General features: G+C 26.8%; 3 protein-coding genes across 9 annotated transcripts in view; all 3 read left to right on the top strand.

Annotated features, from left to right (window-relative positions):
- The window catches only part of LOC122500119 (fasciclin-1), a 106,936-nt gene extending 94,363 nt beyond the window's left edge, over positions 1-12,573 (top strand). For 4 of the 6 annotated variants that reach the window (XM_043608867.1, XM_043608866.1, XM_043608865.1 and 1 more), the window contains 6 exons: positions 1,868-1,897; positions 6,551-6,765; positions 9,043-9,205; positions 9,280-9,424; positions 9,629-9,679; positions 11,997-12,573. In XM_043608867.1, the coding sequence (XP_043464802.1) occupies positions 1,868-1,897; positions 6,551-6,765; positions 9,043-9,205; positions 9,280-9,424; positions 9,629-9,679; positions 11,997-12,193 (801 nt within the window). In that variant the 3' untranslated portion in view covers positions 12,194-12,573. The remainder of the gene's footprint in view (positions 1-1,867; positions 1,898-6,550; positions 6,766-9,042; positions 9,206-9,279; positions 9,425-9,628; positions 9,680-11,996) is intronic. The other 2 variants (XM_043608868.1, XM_043608869.1) reach the window with 2 other exon arrangements.
- Positions 12,574-16,756: 4,183 nt separating this feature from the next.
- LOC122500197 (ubiquitin thioesterase OTU1) lies at positions 16,757-18,432 on the top strand. Of its 2 annotated transcripts, none has more exons than XM_043608990.1 (4): positions 16,757-16,819; positions 17,081-17,519; positions 17,598-17,911; positions 17,999-18,432. In XM_043608990.1, the coding sequence occupies exons 2-4, from the start codon at positions 17,120-17,122 to the stop codon at positions 18,215-18,217; spliced, it is 933 nt and encodes a 310-aa protein (XP_043464925.1). In that variant the 5' UTR covers positions 16,757-16,819; positions 17,081-17,119; the 3' UTR covers positions 18,218-18,432. The 2 variants fall into 2 exon arrangements, with proteins under 2 accessions (XP_043464925.1, XP_043464926.1); XM_043608991.1 differs by having other exon boundaries at positions 16,757-16,825.
- Positions 18,433-19,226: 794 nt separating this feature from the next.
- Positions 19,227-23,508, top strand: LOC122500192 (protein Lilipod). Its single transcript, XM_043608984.1, has 9 exons — positions 19,227-19,618; positions 21,342-21,606; positions 21,735-21,838; positions 21,908-22,034; positions 22,116-22,184; positions 22,284-22,413; positions 22,489-22,840; positions 22,917-23,148; positions 23,224-23,508. Exons 1-9 carry the CDS (start codon positions 19,559-19,561, stop codon positions 23,460-23,462), a joined length of 1,578 nt encoding a protein of 525 aa, XP_043464919.1. The 5' UTR covers positions 19,227-19,558; the 3' UTR covers positions 23,463-23,508.
- Positions 23,509-23,926: the final 418 nt, after the last annotated feature.

Below are 23,926 nucleotides of genomic sequence, written 5' to 3'. Positions count from 1 at the left end.
TTTATTTTTTAATTTGGTTTCACTTTTATTTTTTTCCCCTGTTTTATCAGAATTGCCACAGGTCAGGGAAATGGATTTATAGGAGAATTTTGGTTATAAACTCTAAAAAAAAAGTTGAATTTTGGAGAAGTTATAAATAATAGCAATTTTTAGAAGTAATTGAATTTTGAAAAGATTTAAAATTCAAATCTTTGGAAAATATAAATTTTTCATACTTTTAATAATTAATAGTTGTGTAGAAATAATTTTTTTTCAGCAATTTCAATTCTAATGAAATTAGATGTATTTAATATTATTTCAAAAATTTTAATGCAATTCTGTAAAACAATTTAATTATCTTAATAAATATTAAAATTCTTGCCAAAAATTTAATTATTTTAATAAATATCAAAATTCTTGTTCGAAATTCAATTATTTTCAAAAATTTTAATAAAATTTTTTGCGAAATTCAATTATTTTTAAAAGTAATAGAATTCTTTAAAAAAATTCAATTTTCTTTATAAATAGCAAAATTCTTCACCGAAATTCAATTATTTTCAAAAATTGTAATAAAATTCTAGACAAAAATTCAATTATTAAAAAAAATTGTAAAATTCTACTCAAACATTCAATTAGGGGCCATCCATAAACCACGTAGCCTCTTGAGGGGGAGGGGGGGGGTCAAGCAATTGACTACGACAAGAGGAAAAAATGGCGCTAATATATGTAATAGCGTACTACATGGGGGAGGGGGGGGTCAAAATTCCCCAAAAATGGGGCTACGTGGTTTATGGACGGTCCCTTATTATCATAAAACAAAAATTTACTAGAATTCAATTATTTAAACTAAAATTTTGTCTAAATTTTTTCACAAAAAGCAATTATTTAAAATTTTTTTTTTTTAAATTCTTCATAAAAAGAAATTTAATTATTTTCAAAAAATGTTTGTAAATATTTATCTTCCCAAACATTCAATTATTTTGATAAATATCAAAATTCTTAACTAAAATTCAATTATTTCCAAAAATTTTAATAAAATTCTTTGCGAAATTCAATTATTTTCAAAAGTAATAAAATTCTTTGCAGAAATTCAATTATTTTCAAAAAATTTTTGTAAAATTCTTCCCCAAAATTCAATTATCTTTATAAATAGCAAAATTCTTCGCCGAAATTAAATTATTTTCAAAAATTTTCATAAAATGCTAGACAAAAATTCAATTATTAAAAAAAAATTTGATAAAATTCTACTCAAACATTCAATTATTTTCATAAATAAAAATTTTACAGGAATATTCAATTCTTTAAAATAGAATTCGCCTAAATTTTTCCAAAAAAAGCAATTATTTTAAAAATATTTTCTAAAATTCCTCACAAGAATTGAATTATTTTCACTGAAATTCAATTATTCAAAAAATATTAATGAAATTCGTCGAAAGAATTTAATTATTTAAAAATTTCTTGGTAAAATTCTTTACATGAAATCAGTTTTAAGAAATGTTTAATTATTTAATATAAGTTATTTATTTTTGTATTTAATTTAAATAATTGAATGCTCTTAAAATCTTTTTAATAAAAATTAATAATTCGTATTAAAAATCGTATTAGAACATTTTTTTGAGTATCTTTTAATTTTTAAAGTGAATCAGAAGATTCTTTAGAGTCAGAAAAGAAATCAAAATTTTGTCTTAAAATGAGGGAAAAAGAAAATTAAATTTTTAGTGGCAACCCTGATTTATATAATTATTATAATTTTGGTATGTCAATTAAAAAAGACATGTCAAAATTGCTAAAATTTACGTGAAATTACACTATTGTGGATGCAAAAATTGAAGGACCGTAAAAAATTATATTTTTTATTACATTATTTCTTATTTCATTTTTTTCAAAGGTGCAATCGACCAGAAAGGGAAATCACGGGGTAATTAAATTTCGTTAAAATCCCTTGTCTGTATGAGTGCGTATATAATACACTTAAATTGCAAGATTTTTCTATATGAATCCTTGGAACCTCTTTTCATTGCCTCGTCGAAAGATGAAAAATTGTTTTCTTTCCCACGTGAAAAAGTTACCGGGAATATTCCGGGAGTGGAAATAAAAACCGAAAAATTCTTGGAAACTTTTTCACCTGGGTTATTGTATTAGATTGAAAAAATTCTGGTTAGAGATAATATTAATATTAATTAATTAATTATTATATTATATATTAATTAATATTAATAATATTAATTTTACCAAAATTTTGATTAATCGAACTAGAATTGTAGTATAAATACTTGTATAAATATTAGTTGGTAAATTCAAGAAAAATATTAGATACAAATAATGTGTTTTTAATTATTTGATTGTTAAGAAATGAGGTTTACAAGAAATAATTCCAAAGTTCTCCATCTTTGGTCCTCATTGTAATGCACCAATTTATTATTGCATGCAAACACAATGAAAAAATTCTTCTTTCTCTGAGCAAAAGTCTATTGCTTCTTAAAGTTTAAATGATTCTTGTACATGTATTGTATTTACTGCTTTAAAAAAGGTTATCACGCACGAATTGGATAAATAATAATTATTGATAAAAGTAAAATCACATACCCATATATTGTGCTAGTACATTTTCATGGCTTTCAAAGAAATGTTGTAAACTATTAAAATTGATTGCTGATGGACGGAGCCAAAGAGTTTTCTAATGTTAAATAATGCATCGTAAACTTGAGAAAAAGTTTGTCATTGAAGAGCGGAAGGAAGTTAAACAAAAATCAAGCAGGAGAACGAGTAATTTAAAGAATAAGAAAAATATAGAGGAAAAGAGAAAAGTTGAAAACCACTTACCAGAGAATTGGCCTGGAAGGTGGAAAATTAAACGAAAGCCCGCTTTTTTATAGTCTCACGGGTTTTTGCAACGTTGATTGGATGATAATGAGCCTATGGATGTGCATAAACGAGGTGCTTGGACGTCGAAGAAGTTGCAAAAAAAGAAAAAAAAAACCTATCCTCTTTCCATCCGTTTATTCTTTTTCACAATTTCACTTGATGAAAAGCCGTTATAGTTTTTTTACCAGCAAAGGCGCGTCTTCAATTTCATTCTTCAATTTTTATCTTTTGCGAAACATTGTTCATATTTTAATCTCTAGACAAAGTGCTTAAAATTTTTCTCATTCAAATGAAAGAATAATTTTCCAGAAAATTTTTAAAAGCAAAATATTTTTAAATTCCGAGAGAGAGAGAGAGAGAGAGAGAGAGAGGGAGATAAAAAAAGAGACATTATAACGAAATGTTAATTTAAAAAAAATACTTGATGAAAATGAACTGAAATTCAACAGAAGCTTGACGTCATGAACTTAATTTACTAATTGTACCATCAAAAGTAGTTTGTGTGCTCTAACTCCACTCTCTTCTATTTATATCACACACATTTCACAGTTGTCTGCGAATTATTGATTCATTGAAACATTAGTTCCTTTATTTTCATTTTAAGCTTAAGCAGTAAAACTAGAAAAATATTTCGCATTCTGATAATTTAAACTTATTTCGAGGAAAGAAATTAAAAAGTATATTTATTTTAGAGCTAGTCGGAGACTGTGATGGAACTAATAAACATAATTTTCAAAGAGGACAAATCCCGGCCAATATTGTTTCTTGTTATAATCTACACATTTACTATTGGGAAAACCAACGTGATAGCCATATTAATACATTGTAACGACTTGTAATTAACAAATCGATATTAACATAGTCCCGCCAGACTCTGTTTGATAATCCGCAGCTATAAATTAATTATGCATTTTCATTGAAGAGCGGATTATTTAGGCAATATAAGTAAATAATTTACAGATTCTACTCGTCATTTCCATATTCTAAAATAAATAAAAAAAAATCATCGTGTGTAATACATAAAGTAGAATGATTTCAACCCCCATCGATAAATTTTTTTTTAAATAAAAATTTAATCCATTCCATTCGACTCGAAGTTATGGATATCTTCATGTTTTGTAATAATTTAAATTTCCATAAAATTTTTCCAAACAAAATTAAATTATTTACAAAAATTTTAATAAAATCCTTCCCAAGAATTCAATTATTTTTACAAGTCGTTACAAGTAATAACATTTATCACATGAATTCAATTATTTTAAAAAATTCGTTGGAAGAATTCAATTATTTTCAATACAATTTTAAATACATTATTATTCTAAATAATTGAATTCTTTTTTTAAATTTATAAAAAACGATTCAAATAACTTCTATTAATTCAAAAAATTATAATAAAATCCATTGGAAGAATTTAATTATTTTTAGTAAAGATACCTATGTAAATTAATTATTTTTAATATAATTTAAAAGAAATTATTCTAAATACTTGAATTATTTTTTTTTATTTTCGTAAATTCCTGAAAAAAATTTAATTGTTTACAAAAAATTTTAATAAAATCCTTCACAAGAATTCAATTATTTTTTCAAGACTTGTAAAAAATCGTAATAATATTCGTTTTAAGAATTCAATTCTATTCATAAATAATACAATTTTTCATAGGATTTCAATTATTTGTAATAGAATTTTAAATAAATTCCACGAAAAATGTAAATATTTTCAAAAATTTTCTGCAAGAATTCAATTATTTTCATAAATAATACAATGCTTTTTAGGATTTCAATTATTTAAGAAAAATTGAATAAAAATTTGTCACAAGAATTCAACTTTTTTTATAAATAATAAAATTCTTCACAGGACTTCAATTATTTAAAAAAAATGTAATAAAAATTATTTTCAAGAATTTAATTATTCTCCTAAATAATAAAATTCTTCGAAAAATATAATTATTTTTAAGAATATTCAAAATTCAATTATTTTTGAAAATTCTTGCTATAATGCATTTAATATTCAACTATTATGTAAAATTTCAACTGTAATTCATTTTTAAATCAATTTTTATTAGAAATTCTACAAGAATTCAATTACTTAAATAGAAATAAAATGTAAAAAAATAATTTATTGAATAAATGAATTCAAAATTAAATCCTCATAAAGAATTTTATCAACAAATTTTTAAATTTTTGAATTTTTTCGACGAATTTTTAATAAAATTTTGAAGAATAATTATACATTTTTCGAGAAATTTGATTAAAAATTATATTAAAAAATTAAAAATAATTGAAATTCTATGATGAGTTTTATTATTATTAATGAAAATAATTGAATCTCGGTAAAAATTTTTGGAAATAATTGAATTTTTGTGAAGAATTTTGATATTTATCAAAATAATTGAATTTTTGGGAAGAATTTTACAAAAATTTTTTTAAAATAATTAAATTTCTTTTTACAAAGAATTTTAGAAAATTTTTTTAAATAATTGCTTTTTTTGAGAAAATTTAGACAAATTTTAGTTTAAATAATTGAAATCCGGTAAATTTTTATTTATAATAATAATTGAATGTTTGAGTAGAATTTTTCCAAATTTTTTTGAAAATAATTGAATTATGCAATGAATTTTATTAAAATTTTTGAAAATAATTGAATTTTGGCGAAGAATTTTATAATAAAAATTAAATTTTTAAGAAGAATTTTACAAAAATTTTTTGAAAATAATTTAATTTCTGCAAAGAGAATTTTATTACTTTTGAAGATAAATGAATTTTGCAAAGAATTTTATTATTTTTAAAGATAATTGAAATTTTGAGGTGGGATTTTAAAAAATTTTGAAAATAATTGAATTTCCTGCGAAGAATTTTATTACTTTTGAAAATAAATTGAATTTCTGCAATCATTTGTAACTTCTTCTAAATTAAATTTTTTTTGCAGTTCTTTAATAAAAATCCCTGACTTTTCCCTGATTTCCCTGACCTGCGACAATCCTGGAAATGTTAAAATATTTTTAAAATAAAAAACTCACAGAATTTCCAGGGAGTACTTCCATGGAATTTTTCGACGTGGGCCTACTGCCGAGTTTTTTAAATCGAATCAAATAAGAAAGAAAGAAAGTGAAAAAAATGTCACACACCCTCCACGAAAGAATCAATTATATTAATCGAATGAAAGGAGGAACGAATTGGAAAAAGGCGGGGAAAAAAGAATTCTCGTAGCTTTTTTTCCAAAATGGTTGCAAAGTTCTTTCTGTGTATAGTGACCAACATGAAAAAGTAGAAATTTTATTCCAGTTGAAAAGACTGCGAGCGGTTGATTTGCATTGAGCGCAGCGACGCATCCTGAGCTATATGCTAATTTTGTCGTCAAGATATGTTTTATGTCGCTTTCATGCTTCATATGCCATGCTAATCTTTTCTGCGATGCTGCTGCATGGGCTGTGTTAAGTTTGAGGAAATCAAAATTCATCGATAAATATCGTCATTCTCAGCAACGAATATGAAAACATTTAAAGAAGCTCTCTTTCAAAAATTGATTATCATTTTTTACGAGTGTGAAAAAATTTAAATACTCTATCTCTATGTACCTACATGTCTTTTATTTTCTTCTTGAAAGCAATTTTATTTTCTCTTCTTTTCTCATATCTTAAAATTACACCTGAAAATGTAATTATTTAATAGCACTAATTTTATCTAATTTTATCTAATTTTATCCCAGGTTCCGACAGCTGCCGACAAGAAAAATCTCTACTTCAACGTTGCTCAAAGTCCATTTGGAAATGAAACAGTAACAGTGGAAGGAGGTGGAGTCAATGCTACAATAATCACAGCCAATATTGCTGCCACTAATGGAATGATTCACATTATTGACAGGGTGCTTGGAATTCCTTACACTACCGTTCTCGATAAACTTAAATCAGACCCTCAATTAAAGTGAGTATCATTTAAATATTAAAAACTAATATTTCAAATATTTGAACTATTTTTGAAATATTCTTCAAGTTATTCAGTTAAAAATCGTAAATGTTAATTGAAAATGTCCTCGGTAAGAGATTAGACTCTTCTCTTTTGAACGGAGCACATTTATTGCAGATTCTGAAAAGACTTTACCATGAAATGATTGCGAATTAGTTACCTGCGTAATTTGTTCCTGTATAAAGCTTAAAAGTCTCTTACCAGTCTTTGAAATTGGTTTTGGAATTGAGATCGTATTCACGATTCGACATTCATACCATTCGTAGTGAAAAGCTCTCTGACATCACGAAGCATATCGATAATTGAATTGAACCGTAATCTCTTTTCTTTAATAGCAATCTGTCATCTTCAATCTTAGATATATTGTATTTTATCCGAGAAAATAGATTTTTTTGCCCCCCTCCCCCCCAAAAAAAAGATATAATCAAGTAGACTTTGAATCATCGACTAACTTCTCTGTAATTCTTGTTTACTTTCGTTGTCTAATTTAAGTCGAAGCGTGACTGCGTAGAACAAAAAGAATTAAATTAACTTTGGGTTTTCATTCATTTACAGGGGAATCTAATTAACTGTATTGAGTTACTCTAAGAGTTGTAGCAAATGTTTTAATCTTTTCTTCCAAACTCTATTTTCATGAAGCACAAATTTTTAATTTCTACAATTTCTACAAAAAAATAAAGATCCTAGCAAACTTTTTTGTTTTCGTTTATGTTGTTAGAAGAAAAAAAAAACTTTTTGATTGTTTTAATGTTTTAAACGAAAAAATGATGTTTCATTTTTACTTTTTAAAAAAGAAAAAAAGAATTTGCTGCTCCTTATTTTTCTCTCGTGATTGTGCACATCTTGTCTCAAATTCCACACGCGTTTCACTTCACATTTCACTTCGTATTTCAGTTCACATTTCACTTGGAAATAAAGGAAGAAAAGAGAGAAGGAAAGAAAGAAAGAAAGAAAGAAAGAAAGTACATCGTGTAATACAGCAATTCGTTTCTCGTATGCGAAGTACTTAAATAATTGATTGTTTGCTTTTACTCGCTCAGTACTTTGAGTCGGAACAGAGAGTTGGGGTGAATGTAGTGCAAGAGAACTTGTTTTACAATTATAATTGATATTCAAGAGTCCTCACAATCCAAAACCGAATTAAACTTGAAAGAAACAGTTGTTAAAGCCATACTGGAAAATTCCTGCGCAACTACAAAAAATTTCGGTTTGCGAGAGTTACCATACTAAAATATTATCGAAATTGTTTTTACAACAATAAAAAATATAATGAAAATTAATTAACTCAAGATAAATCTTTCAAGATGTGATAAAATAATTTTTATTATATTTTTTATTGTAAAAACAATTTCGAGAATATTTTAGTTTTGAGGTATGTATTGTGTCACCATCCTCCTTAACGGCGAACACCAACTCTCCATCAAGGGAGAGAGCCGATTAAAGGGCGATCATCCTGATTAAATTAAAGAGATTGCGAAATTGATTCCACTGTCTGGCTTTTGAAAAATTGTCGATTGTCAAAAAAAGAAAATGTTTCAATAATAATTTATTTAATTTATTAGTTGGTGAAAAAGGTGAAAAATTTTGATGAAGCAATAGTAGACACTAAATGGTAGTTTATTTGGAAATGAGCTAATTGAATGGGCAGAGAACTCATGGCTTTGTAAGAGCTATCGGGGAAGTTGGATCAAGTGCATATCGGCGAGTAATATCGGAAGGCAATGCGTTACCCTATGTTGTCATGGATATAGACGTTAGCTTTAATGACATTTGTTACTCGATGCGCTAGATGGATGGTGACGTCAACGTTCCATCACCTCATCCCAATTCTTGTTCCACCATCCGATACTGGTCCGATAACCAACTGCTTGTGCTTTTCAAAATTGCTCTCTTGATCCTCGATTCAAGCCAAATACATTTTCTCACTTTACTATTTCAAAACAGAAGTAAAAAATAATTTCTCATTTCGAGTGTTTATCTCATTTTGTTGATTATGACAAAAATTATTCATTTATAATTCATTTATTGGAAAATTAAAGAAAATTACTCAATGACAATAATTAATAATTTAATGAATGAAAGCTTTGTCAATTACTTTTTTGTAATCAACACAGTTTGGTCCAGTGGAGAAAATTTTCGAAAAAGCTTGATATTGTCAAATAAATTACTTGTTCTTGTCTAATAACGGAAATTTTTCATAAAGAAGTGTTTTAATGTACATGTTCTTTTTTTCAGTTTGACATATTTACTAGGAACGAAGAAAGATTTCAATAGCCAGCTAAGTGACACCAACAAGAGATTCACTTTCTTTGCACCAAAAGATTCGGCCTGGAAAGCAACGCAAATCACCTATCCCTCTACCTATAAGAAACTCTTCATGGATGATTTCAGTTATCATGTAAGTAAAAAAATACTATTGAATAGATATAATAAAGACTGAGTTTATTAAAAAAAAATGATTTGCACATTTAGGCGACTCAAATTTTGCAAAGACATCTCGTGATATCGGATCAGCACTACACGATGAGCCAACTTTTAAATATGAGTCGCAATGGAACAGTGACTCTTTCAACAGCCAGAGATGTTCTTCATCTACGCATCAGAGAATCTAGGAGTGGTAAGTTTATTTTCGTTTTTATTTTACAAATCAACATTCTGTTTTAACTTTTAATAATAATAATTCCGTTTATTCTCACTCGGTATTATTTCCCTTGGAAAAGTGTACCAGACGTTAAATGAAAGCAAAAAATGATCAATTAATAGACACTTTATTATTTCACAAAATTCCTCTTTCACTATTGTCCTTTTGCATTACATTTAGACGGAAAGAGAGATGAAAACGCAATTGTTCCAAACCCTTCCGGTCCCTCCGGTGAGTTATACCTTAATGAGATTCGTGCTTTCACTTTTTCAAATGACGAATCAGTATAATATTTGCTGCATTATTTTTGACTTTTGAGAAACAATTCTCAAATAAATGAATTAAATTTCATCGCGAAACGCACAAGCGCACTTGACTATTTTATTTTGCTCTTTTGCTCATTTGTATTTTTCACTTTCACGTAAATACATGCAAACATTGTTTTTGATTCAATTGATCGAATTACGATAATGTAAGCATGATTCAGTGATAAAGTCACAACTTTATCAAGAAAATGTCAACTGCGGTGCTATATAGTTTTTATTATTATTTTCTTTTTTCTTTTTTTTTGACATTTGCAAACCTTCCCTTGGACTATAGACAATCACGGGGAAGAATTAATAATGTTCCTTTCAACCACCATTTAAATGCAAATTCCTTGATTACCACTTGTGCTAATTACTATGTGCTTTATTCTACAAGGGTAAAAGAGCGCTGAATATATTTTCAAGGCATTTCACTTGTCAGTTGCTTTATACTTTGCTGATAATTATATTGCGAAAGAATAATTTATGTATACCTTATTATAAATATATTTTTTTTAGTAATGGATATCGAAAAAAACCAATATATATTTATTGCTGAAAAGTGTGTGTTTGCAATTTTTTCCTTCAGTGCTAATATGTTTATATATAAATTGCCGCAGAATTAAAGCTGCAATTTTTGTTTTTACTTCATAAATACTTTGCTTCCTCATGAAGATTTTCAATTTAGGAATATTGTAAATTGCACAGGGTTGCCACATGTCACGAAAGTCAGGGAAAAGTCAGGGATTTTTAGTAAAAGTTCTGTATTTTAGTAAATCCTAAAATTGAATTTTTAAAATTCATAAGTAAACTCTCAATTTTGAATGAATTTCATTAATTATTAAAAATTATGGATTCATAGAAGAATTTTAGTTAAAAACACTAAAAAAAATTGAATTTTTAAGAAGTTAGAAATATAATTGCAGAAATTCAATTATTTTCAAGAGTTATAAAATTCTTCCCAGAAATTCAATTTTCAAGAATTTTAATTAGATTCTTTGCGAAATTCAATTATTTTCATAAATAACAATATTAATCACGACAATAAAATTATTTCCAAGAGTTAGAAAATTCTTTTCGGAAAAGAATTCAATTATTTAAAAATTTGTTGATAAAATTCTTTATGAGAATTCAATTTTAACAAAAATTCAATTTTTCAATAAATTATTTATTTTTCAATTTAAATAATTGAATTTTCGAATAGTCGATTTATTATTTATGAAAATAATTGAATTCTTGCAACGAATTTTATTATATTTTTTTAAAAATAATTGAATTCTTTTGAGAAATTTTACTACTTGTAAAAATAATTGAATTGTTGCGAAGGATTTTTATAAATAATTAAATTTTTTTTTTAAATGTTATGATAATCTAAATTAGTATAAAACATGAAGATATCGATTGCTCCGAGTCGAAGACTCGGAGTGATCGATTTCTTCATGTTTTATAACAATTTTTCAAGTTGTTTAATTTCGAAAAGGTTTAAATTTGAATCTTTTGAAAATCTTCATTTCTATGGAAAAATAATGATGATTAAATATTTATTTAGAAAAGAAGTTATTGATTTTTTGCCGATTTTTTACGTTAGTTTCATTGAACCAGAGTAATTTTGTATGAATGTATATTTAATATTTCTTTTTGTTTAACATTATTTATTAAAAGTTATTGATGTTTTCGAATAATTTTACATTTAAAGAAATTTTTAAATAAATGTAATAAAAAATTATTTTAGAGTATCTAATAATTTTTTGTAATATAAGTAAAAATAAATAAAATAAAATTTTTAGAGTGAATCAGAATATACTTTAGAGTCTGGGAAAAAGTCAAAATCAATCAGAAAAAAGTCTGAAAATGAAGGAAAAGTCAGGGAAAAACAAAATTATATTTGTGGCAACTCTGTTCCATTATTGACATATTACAATTATAGGATACAAAAAAATAAACAAATTGTAAAATTCGAATAAAAGCTTTGTGGATTAAATGGAGTTTGAATGATTTCGGTAAAACAGTGCTTCCATGAGGAAGCAACACATAAAGCAGCACGGCTTATGAAATTTAGAGAAATGCACCACATACGCGCGCCAAATAAATTATTGCATGGTATCTTGAATTTTATGAGGTTCTTAAATTCCTGTTTTATCATGAATTATTATTATGTTTAGGAAAAACAAGTGGAAATTTTGTGTTTGCGCTTTATTTATTAGCAGCTTTGAGTTTTTGTAAAAATGAATTTTTCTTTTTAGGCTACATCCTGGAATGGCAGGGATTATCGATTAAAGTCGATCGCCCAGATGTGTCCTGTACCAACGGAATTATTCATGTCATTGATGGAGCCTTCCTTAAAGACAGTGATGTTCGAGTAACTGGAGGATCTGCTGCTTTCGTGGCGACATGCTTGCCTCACATTTTAGTTCTGCTAGTGGTTAAGTGGCTCTTGTAAACATGACTTGAAAACTTTAGTTACAACTAAGATATTTTAAAAATTAAATTAATCGATTCCGAATTATAACAAGAGATGGGTTTAAAAATATTAATAATATATAAATCATCAGACTCTCTGGGAAAGAATTGAGGAAAATTCACGATAGATAATTTGACTATTATTTATTCTCCATTATGTTTCATTTCAATTTTTCTCAACTATATATATATAAAAGAAGAAGCCAAAAAAGTGAGAGAGCACAAATCAACTTTTGTAAATTGTCACTTTTATAAAATGAAAGTCAAATCTTTACGATAATTGTGCGATCTCTACTTTTCTCGGTGCATTCGACACACATGTTACGTGTTTAACAAAGACTGAAGAGAACAGTCTTCAAAGAAAGAAAATAATAATTCCATAATTTATTATCTAATCGTTGCAAAGTAAACTCGACAACTTACGGGTTAGAGATTGAAGCTCGTACCAAATAACGGATAGTCGTACAATAATAATAATTTAATTATATAGAAAAGAAGTAAACTGAGAGAAAGTAACTTTTGAGGGTGTTCTTTCTTCGAGATCAAAAGTATAAGACGAACGTATTACTTAAGTTTTATTTCATTTTATTTCATTTTATTTCATTTTATTTCATCACCGAAATTCAGGAATTAGACAAATCTGTTTATAATACTCCGCAATTGAATATTTTCCAGTAACATTTTTTTTATTGTATACGAAATCAATCTTAATTTATTAATACTGAATCTCTTTTAATTACTGATGCTGTTTTAAAAAAAAACCAATTTGTACTCTTTTGATTAATTTTTAATTTTAATACTCATTTAACATAATTGATTTTATAAAAAGAAAGAAAGAAAATTTATCACACTTACAAAAAACATTTTTTTCGAAAGAAAAATCGAGAGAAAAGTTGTTTGTAATTATTCTAGTGGGATTTTATTGAAATTAAAAACTTCTCCCTATAGGTATATGAATACCTATTATATTAGTAAAAAATAAAATAACGATAAATACATTCCAATCTGTGAGTGCAAATATTTTCTTTCTTTTTAATAAAAGAAAAAAGACAAATCTTCAAACGCCGAAGTAAACTCGACTTTCTGAGAATGTTAAGTATTTGAAAAATACTTGACTTTTAATTTAACAAGAGATAATGAAAAGTCGATGTTATCAATCTACACATATAATCTATGCATAAAAATTATAAAGAGATATGTATATTTAAAATTGAGAGCTATACACTAAATAACTAAATATGAAAAATGGAAAAATGAAAGAGGTAATCAGATGATACTTGTTGTTGGATTGTATATGATATATTAATATTAACTATATTATATGTATACATAAACTCTAATTACCACTGTTTGCTCGTTAGTAAAAAAAAGAAGAATAATTGAAAATAGTAGACCTCTATCTCTCTGTATACATAGTTGTGTTTTAATGTTCAAGCTTGCTATAAAACGCGATTTCACGTTCGACATGGGAGAAGAGAAACAATTTTTGCTAAGCTCGCTAATCGTTCGTCTCTCACCAACATATTTAATAATCATTATCATTGTTATAATATAGCGGATATGTAGCATCGATTGGCAAAGCATGTTCGACAAAGAAAAGGCTAAAAATTACACTGAAGAAAAAAGTGTCCCTTTTTTCGGTGTACAAAATAATTATGCCCTTAATCGAGTCATTCTTTATATTTATTTTCACTAGTCTCAACTTTTAGACGAGTTTTTGCGTATTAGTTTCCAAATTTTGTTCAAATAGAATAAAATAAAATACACCTTACTCTAAATAATGAAAAAAAAGAAACATCAAAATAATACATATAATGTTGAAATTAGAAATACAGATATTAATTTCACCAGAGTAGAATTAAAACACTTAAATCTAATTAATTAGTTTAATGATTTGAAGTTAATCTTTTCATCACGTCGTGCCATTGCCATTGTATGTACATTTTGTAGATATACCGTATTGAATAAGATAAAAAACGATTTGCCAATAATGAAAAATTGGTTATCGTCGAGTTCAGTTACCGGGTGTCGTATAAGTCAAAAAGCAATCAATTTTTTTCCAGGGTCTTATTTCCGAATTTTCAGCCTAAAATTTCTCTTTCTCGAAATGAAAAAATGGAAATATCACCCTTGAAAATAAGAATGCAGATTGTTTGTTTCTCTAATATACCAAAAAAAATGATTAAGTAAAATGACACACAAGAGTTTTTCGATATAGGAAACTCAATAAGAAGAAATAATTATTTTTTAAAATTGCATTTGTTTTTCTCTCAGCAACAGAATTGTTTATTAATTATTAAAGTAAAAAATTTCTTGAAAAGAAAAAATTCGTCAAGGTATATAAATTATTTATTTATTACTTTTTTAATTTATTTTGCGCATTATTTCCGATAAGATTTTTATTTCAATTATAAATTATCTAGAGTGATATAGAGAAAAGAAATCAAATCCTTAAAATTTTTACAATCATATGTATATGATCCGTAAATGATGTCCATTTAAGAAACAGTGCGAATGAAATGATAATTATTGCATATTATTGTCAGTAAGTTCAATGAATAAGTTTTATGATTAATAAGCTCATTGTAATACCAGCTGAAATATTTTGTTTTGGTATGAAATCGCTCCTGCCGCATTCACGATTTTGTATGAGCTGATATACACCTTTAGCTTTAAATCGAAAAGCTTTTATATACTTATATACTACATACATACTTTCTACCGAAGTAATGTAAATATGTAACTCAGTTTTAAAGAACGTTTCTTTTTAACAAAAAAAAGACAGAGGCGTTTAAATACTATGTATTTAAATGGATGTGGCAGCGACTTACTCATCGCAATCATGATTCTTCGTAATACTATATAAAAAAAACTAATGGTTAAAATTTATAAAGGATTTAAAGTGTCAAAGAACGTGATGACATGCGCATTCAATTTTAACGTAATCTATAAAAAAAGGAAAAACACATTTGATAAATTTTAATGAGCTAACGAATTTGTGGAAATTAATAATATAAAGAAATTTATTACTATAAATTTAATGAAGAATAAAAGTATTGGATAAAATTTGTTGCTTCTGTTTTATGAATAATTTAAACACTGAAATTTTAACTCATACTTTTATTTTTCTTCAAAACTTGAGAATTATTTATTAGCTCTATTATACAAATATAAAATAAAAAGAATTTATATATGTAAGTTATAAAGTAGGTGAAATAAATCAAATTTACATACCTTATAAAGCTATTTGTATAAAAAGTATTAATTTTCAATATTTTATAATAATAGATAATGTCCACTTTTGTGTTTCTTATTTTAATTTTCAGTTTAGATTTATAATAAGTATTATTAGGTATATAAATATTATGTTCGTAATAACTGTAATGAATTTCCACTTTGTGCTTCTTTACTTTTTGTAAACGTGTATGATTTTACGAAGAATAAAATGAAAAATAACATCAACTAAAATCTTTACAGAAAGAAAAATCAATCGTAGTAATAGTAAAGTTTGATTTTTCTCTCCCTGTGTTTAATAAATTAAATTTTAATGTGACATAAATACCTATTATGTTTAATAAAACTCACTATTTTATTTTTACAATTTTTTTAACAACATTTTTATTAAATAAACTTTATTTGTACTGCACTCAATCAGAGGTAAATTTATACCTAAAATAATTATATTTTAGTAATATAGTTGTAAATATTTTGTATATAAAAAAGTAAATATTCAATAGTTGCAATCATATAATTTTCACTGTATTTTTATAACAATTTTAATCAACAATTTTCTAAAATTGTGATAAAATAAAAAATTATTAAATTGTCCTGCTTGGAAGTAAAAAAGTTACAGTTGACAGAGGATTGAAAAGAAGAAAAGTTACTCTGAAAATAAGAATTCAAATATAATAAAAAATAATTAACTATCTTTCTTTCACATTTGTGGCTTCTCACAAATATTTTTTAAGTGCACATATACATATATATTCAGCAATTACCTGGTTTGAAGATAAATTCACATTATTTGGAGTTTGATAAGTCACTAAATTATGATTTTCAAATACAACACGAAAAGATTCATTTAAAGAAGATATATTACAGGTTGTTTGATTTTTAATATTGATTGAATTAACTGATTTTATTCCACTTGATAAAAATATCCCATGAATTACATAAATAGTTATCAAGCACAATAAGGTGTGGTGTTTTTCATTTTTCATAGACTCATTCATTGCAAAATGACATTTTTCATTTTTAACTTTTACTTTTAACATACTTTGGCTTAATCAATGATTAATTAAGATATACTGGTGACTTGTGTTCTTAAAATGTCTACAAAGATATTATCAATTTTGAGTAATTAAGATTTTTTAAGTGATTTATATATTGTTATCATTTCATTTAAAAGCTAATGCATAAAGATCTTTTTGATAGAATAAATATTAACAGATTTATCTAAAAAATACTTATTAAAATAACATTTTGAAAAAAAGCGCTTCTCATATTTTAACCAATGCGGTTGAATTTCGTGACGCATGCGCAGTTATTTTGACGGACTCGGTGTTGTTTCGCGAAGCATAAATAATAACAACATCATATTATTTAAGTAAATGTAATTTTTATAATTTCCTGATTATTGTCTTATTCCAAACTAAATATTAATTCTATCTTTTCTATTATTTCACAAAAATTTGAATAGATTCACCAACTTATACACGTATTTCGTTAACCTAACCTAATATGGTTCTGTGATATAATGAATTTTATTAAATGCTCTCTATTTACGTTTATCTAAAATAAATGAATTTGTTAAATAGTTAAATAAGTGAAGCTATTTATTTCTTCAACTGAAAAAGTTTTTTTTTAGTTAAACTGAGAAGAAAAGTCTGAAGTCATCATCATCAAAATGCAAAGTGAAAATGAAATCAAAGTTAAAATTATGTCAAAAAATGGCTGTGTAACAATGACTCTAAATTCACTTTGTCAAATGCATCAATTTAAAGAGAAATTAGCAGACTCAGCTGGTATACATGTGGATTCTATTGTTATTAGTAAAGGTTATTTAAAACCAAGGGAGATTGTTGATTTTAGTGTAGCAGATGCTAAAATCTCAGACTGCAATATCGTTAATGGTGATATATTTTATGTTAATGAAAAACCACCTGGAGAAATAAAACGTGAAGACGTTCCGAGAAATGAAGTAGTAAATACTGAAATATTTGGTGAAAATAATGGAATGCTATTGAAAAAAGTTGTTCCCGGAGATAATTCGTGTCTTTTCACTAGTATTGGCTTTGTTATCAACGGTGAATATAAATTCTCTTTTTAAATAATTTTATGCAACTAAACGAATTCGTCATATTATATCTTTGCTTTAATTCCAGGTAAAGTTGAACCAGCTTGCGCTAATTACATGCGAAGCCTAGTGGCAAGTGCAGTAGAACAAGATCCAGACGAATTTTCTGAAGCCATCCTGGGTATGCCTAACGCCGAATACTGCAAGTGGATCATGGAACCTGATGCCTGGGGCGGAGCAATAGAATTATCCATTCTTTCCAAGTACTATGGAATGGAAATAGCTGTCGTCGACAGTATAAATGCCATAATCAACAGATTTGGCGAAGATCATCATTACCCTCTTCGAGTTTTTCTCATGTTTGATGGAATTCATTTTGATCCTCTCTACCTGGAACGAGATGTAATGCTACATCTTTTTTTACTTAAAAAAGACAATGTACATGTTTCTAAATTAGTTACAGTATTTATTTAAATTTTATTCTTTCAGGGAGAATCTAATCAGACAATTTTCCAATCCGACGACAATAACATATTACAACAAGCTATCGAATTGGCAAAGGAAGCAAACTCTAGTCGTCAATTTACTGATATTCAAAAATTCACGCTCAAGTGTTCGGACTGTGGTGTATTCTTTAGTGGACAAGTAGCCGCCTCAAATCATGCCAAGCAAACAGGTCACACTAATTTCGGTGAGGTAATGCCTTAGCATTTTTTAAAAATGCGTTGGTATGCAGCTCAAAACTCAGTCCCAATGTATCACAGAATCTTGTACAAACAGCATTTAGTTTTCTCGTAATACTTTTTAATTTAGTGGTGAAAAACTATAAATAGATTCTAATTTCTATAAATTGTAAAAAGCAATTTTTATAATTTAAGTCTTTTTAAAAAAAATTTCCGTATTTGAAATCGAAATATTTAAAATTTGCCATTTTACAACAAATTTTATCTGAAATCAAAACTTAATTGAAAATTATTAAACAAGTTAATAATTATTTATAACGTTTGAAAAAATAATTCAATTAGAATGAAATTTGATATTTTGATAATTTAATACAACAAATTCATACATTGTAAATTATTTATACGATTATTTACATTTACTTTTAGTGTCATACATACAAATAATGAATGAGTTAAATGAAATTACCAATTAGAAGTAGTTATATAATATAGATAAAAGAAAAATTCGGTTGTCGCCCCTAATTTACTATTTTTAAATTTTATTCAAAATTTAGTTTCTTGAACTTTTTTTTGGAGAATGAATTACCAAAGCAATTCAACTTTAAAGATTTTTTTCATTTTCTTAACAAACTTATAAATGTTTGTTTCTCATATGTTTCTCTTCTTTTAAATACAGCACATTAAAATAATACTTTTTGTATTATGTATTATTTTTTAACAATTTTTATATATGAATCTTGAATCAATTAATTTAATTTAGAAAATTGTAATACAAGTTTAGAAAGAGTCCGATATTTTCAGCTGACGATTGGTCTGTAATAGATTGTTTATAATATTATTGTGCAAAATATCTTATATGATGTACTCCATTGTAATAAACTCGTGAGATTGAAGAGAGAAATGCGTAATTTTTACATTAGCCTTAAAAAAAGTCACTGATTTTAAAAATTGAAATATCAACAGTGGTAGATATTACAGATACCTATCTACCGTTATGTGGCGCTGTTAGCAATTACTGGAGAAATCTAAACTAAACCTGAACTAAACCATCATTTTGCTCTTTTTAGTTCAGTTTGACTTGTATATGTAATGAGTTCTGTCAATTGCTGTCAATAAGCTCTATTTTAACACTGAATTTTCATATATATTTATATATGTAAAGCGTTATTGTTCGGAAACTTTTTTTTTTACTTTTGAAGAAAATCTCTCGATCAAATTGTGACATTGTCACATTGTCAGTTGAAGCTGCGTTTTTGGTACAGAGTTGTAATGTTTTGTGGTGCCGAATCGTTAGTAAAATGTTGATAAATCCGTTGTCAACGGTTGTCACTCCATCCGAAAACAATTTTTTGACAAACAGGTGAAGATGGAAGATGAGGCAGACATCAGAGAACAGCTGTTTCATAATACCGTGAGAGAAAATATTGTAAGTAAATATAATTTCTTTATCAAAACTTTTGTTATAATATTTACCAATGATCCAAGTGTCATAAATGATCCGAGGGAAACAATTTTTTCAAATAGATTTTTATCCTAATTATTCAAATTTTCATGCCAAAAATACATTAAGCTTTTGGTTTTTGCAAAAATTTGAGGTTAGGACACGTCATTCTTTTAATTCCTTTTTTGAATTTGTTATTTGTTGTATAATTACTGTCACTTTATTTTAAATTGATTTTTGTAAATAGTGAGTACTTTTTATTTACGTTACATAGGTCAGTTATTTTTTTTTTTTTTTTTTTGAAAAATTTATAGTCAAATTAAAAAAACTGCTTATAAAATGTGTGGTATAATTTGACTTATTCCTTAAACCAGATCAAATTCTATTCTACGCATTTAAAATCCTTCGTTTAGTTATATTATTTCTTGTCATACATAAAGAAAAGTGTCAAGTTATATCCTTTGTACGTTTCTTATCAATAAATGTAGGCAGAATCACTTTCGAGAAAAATTCTTCTTTACAAATGTTTACTCATGTATCTACAATATTAAGATTGAGTTTTAGTTTCAAAGAATAAAAAAACAAATCTATTCTAATAAAGCGCCGTTATCTCTCAGTTTTTGATAGCTGACCTCGACATCTAAATTGCAAAGAAGAATCAGTTTCACACGTCAATCCTTTATACATATAAACAAGAATTTGCTTGTGTTAGAAGAATAGGTTTGTGTACTCCAATAACAATTTAATTTGCTATAACTATTGTTTTCCTCTACAACTGGGCTTGGTCACACAGTATTGTTTTCAAGAATCTAATGAGCTTTAATTCTTTACGATCAATCTAAAAAACAAATTTGAATTTTATTTTTTCTATCAAATAATTAGTTTTAATTGATTAAAAGAGACTAAATTCTTTTTTTAAAATTTTTATTATTTTTTTTTTATTTTATTTTTTATTCCAGATATATTGACTTTGCTTTCTACTTTCTAGTGCTTCTTGCGCCAAATTTCTAACTATTAATTGCGGTATTTTCTAATAAATACTTAAAAGTACAGTTTTGAGGAAAAATAATTTTTTTCATAATAATAAGTAGGACAGTAAGTTTAAGAATGAGGAAATAGATAAATTTTTTCAATACGAAATATTCAATAGAAGTTTGTTAAATTTGTTTTGCCATTTACATAATCTCTTAAAAACAGTTGGTTACATACAATGGATTTTAGTAAAACCCGGCAAGTGCAGATTATAAACGGATATAGAAGCCAGTTGTTGATCAAACTTTTCCTATTATACGAATTTGTTATTTACAAAAATTTTTGCGCGTTTTTTTTACTGGAAAAAACGAACATAATTCGAAACTTTGCTGTTTATTTAAACTCTATATTTTTATAATTTACAAATTAATAAATCATAGATTAAAAAATATATTTTTGTGTATTTTTAAATTTCTTTAGGAGAATTTATTTGATTTCAGTTTTCTGCTCATAACTTGCTTATTACTTTATTGTGAATTAAAAACCATTTTTTATTGAAATGGAGAAAATTGGGAAGAATTTGTTTATTAATTTGTTTATTGAAATGAAAATGATTTTGAAGTTTATTTGTCGCGTTGCATGCCAAAAACTGAAACTTGCCATTGACTGTATTCGAGAGAATGTCATTGCACTGAAAGGAATGTATACTCATTGCTGAAGAAGTCTATATTTACAGATATTCCTACTCCTCTTTCTCTTGTTGTACATCTCGAGCTACGCGCTGATAGCGAGATTCAGGAAAAATGATAGAGAAGACTATCTTTCAGTAGATGAAGATGAAGCGCTGGTCTACAGGATTAGCCTTTGGCTCTGCTCTTTCTCTCTCGCAGTGTCAATAGGAGCAACTTTATTGCTGCCTCTCTCCATTGCAAGCAATGAGGTTCTCATCCTTTACCCCAATAGCTACTACGTCAAGTGGCTTAACAGCTCTCTTATTCAAGGTAACCACATAACTGTGTTTGTGCATATTTACAAAGTATTACAAATTTTTATTTTTTTCTACTTTTTTTTCTTTTTATACTTTTTCTTAAATTACGAATATAAACCACTTTTTTCTGTTTACCTACAGGTCTATGGAATCATGTGTTTTTATTTTCGAACCTCTCCCTCTTCGTCTTCCTTCCGTTTGCCTACCTTTTTACAGAATCGGAAGGCTTCGTTGGATTCAAGAAGGTAATTTATTGTTTATTGAAAAAAGGAAATAATAAATATTCGAGTTGGTAATATTACTCTACGTTTTAGGGAATCATGTCCCGAGTTTATGAAACTCTGACAGTTTTATGTCTACTGGGAATGCTGGTATTAGGAATGACTTACGTCATGTCCTCCCTTATTGACTACCAAAAATCAAATCTTCACACATTGCTCAGTAAGTAAAAGAAAATACAGATTTATTCTTTATTTACGTTTGCTCAAAGTTATAATATTAATTTTTAAATTTTATTTCCAGATTTATGGAGTTACTACTTACCATTTTTATATTCATGCGTTTCATTTGTCGGAGTAGTCATGTTATTGCGTAAGTTTTACAATTTTGGGTAAATTGGAAAAGCTCTAGAAAATTATTTTAATTACTTGAATATTTAATCACTTATTACATTTTATCAATACTTTTCAGTATGCACACCAGTTGGATTTGTTCGACTCTTTGGTGTTGTTGGTTCATTCTTAGTCAAGCCGCAGTTTCTAAAAAATCTTGATGAAGAATTTTTCGCCTTCAGATTAGAGGAAGACTGTTTGAAAAGAAGGCAAGTATTGAAATAAGTTTCACTTTTCATAAGAATTTTCAGAAATATTAATTTTCTTTTGAATTAATTTTTTAGACTTGAACAAGCTAAAGCAACTGGAAAATCGTACGTTTCTCCAGTTCCAATGTCACCTCCCGAGTGTGATGTATTAGCGCATGACGACGAAGAACTTCTTTGTCCAAATCCCGGTCTTTTGAGTCTCCGAAATGGTGCTTTACAGAAAGGCCTCACCCAAAGACTAAAAGATATTCAGAACCGTAGAAAAGTTCTTGACACAGAGAGAAGGACTTGGTGGGTTCGAAGAACTCTCGTTTACCCTTTAGCTATGTTAGCTTTACTTATTCTTTCGACTACAACGGCATTACTCGCTGTTCAAAACACTTTACAATTGCTCATAGGAATCAAAGCATTACCGCTAAGCACTAGGGTTCGTAAATTAATTTCCGTTTTCTATCATTAGTAATTTTAAGAAAATCAGTTTTAATTTTGCTCTTTAATTTTAGCAATTCACGTTGGGTATAAGTTCGCTCTCGAAACTTGGCCCAATTGGAGCGACAATTGAGGTAACTGTAATTTTATACTTGGCCGCTACCAGTGCTATTGGATTATATTCACTTCCTGGTATTAAAAGGGTCCGTCCTCGATTTTACTCAACTCCACTCACGCATCTTATAGCAAATTGCGTTCTTTTAATTGTCCTTAGCTCCGCTTTACCACTTCTTTCGAGAATAATAGGTAAATTTTATTTCTCTAAACACACCCCGATTCTCACTTATTTTTATTTATATTCATTATATTTATTGTTTACAGGTATGACTAATTTTGACTTATTGGGCGATTTCGGAAGCATTGAGTGGCTTGGAAATTTTAAATTAGTCTTGTTCTACAATTTAATTTTTGCTATTGCCACAATAGGTTGTTTAACGACAAAATTTACAGCGACAGTTCGAAAAGAAATTTACGCCAGGCTGCGAAGCAGTGTCATTGGAATTTTTAAACGTGATTCTAAAAAGAGTAACTTGGGGATGTTTTCTGTAAAAGAAGACTGATTATAATATAAGCGAATAAAAGAAATAGTATATTTAACACAAAAAAGCAATAACGAGTATATAAATTATATTTTTCAATGAATTATGAAAAAAAGAGTTTTCTACCCATGCATTTCTTTGCGAAATTTTGGGGATGCGTTGTGTCATTAAGTTGTGAAAAAATGTCAGAATTAATTAACTTACGATATGATAGCTATTTTAATAGTAATTTATACAGAAATAAATTATTGCATGACTAAAGATTTAGCTAAGGGCACTGATAAGAAATTTTTTTTGTTTTTATTAGGTAGTTTCAAGATTATACTTTTATTCAAAATTTTACAACTACGAATCAAAATTCCATTCGATTTTTAGTGAACACTAAAATTAATAACGAAACAAGTATTTTTAATTCTATTTTATGTTTGTCTTGAAATATTGAAATTTACACTCTACTCTCTATTATTTTTCAGATGGAAAATTTT

Source organism: Leptopilina heterotoma, unplaced genomic scaffold (assembly GCF_015476425.1).
Source record: "Leptopilina heterotoma isolate Lh14 unplaced genomic scaffold, ASM1547642v1 Lhet_182, whole genome shotgun sequence".
Classification (NCBI taxonomy): domain Eukaryota; kingdom Metazoa; phylum Arthropoda; class Insecta; order Hymenoptera; family Figitidae; genus Leptopilina; species Leptopilina heterotoma.
This window is presented reverse-complemented; position numbering and strand designations above follow the sequence as displayed.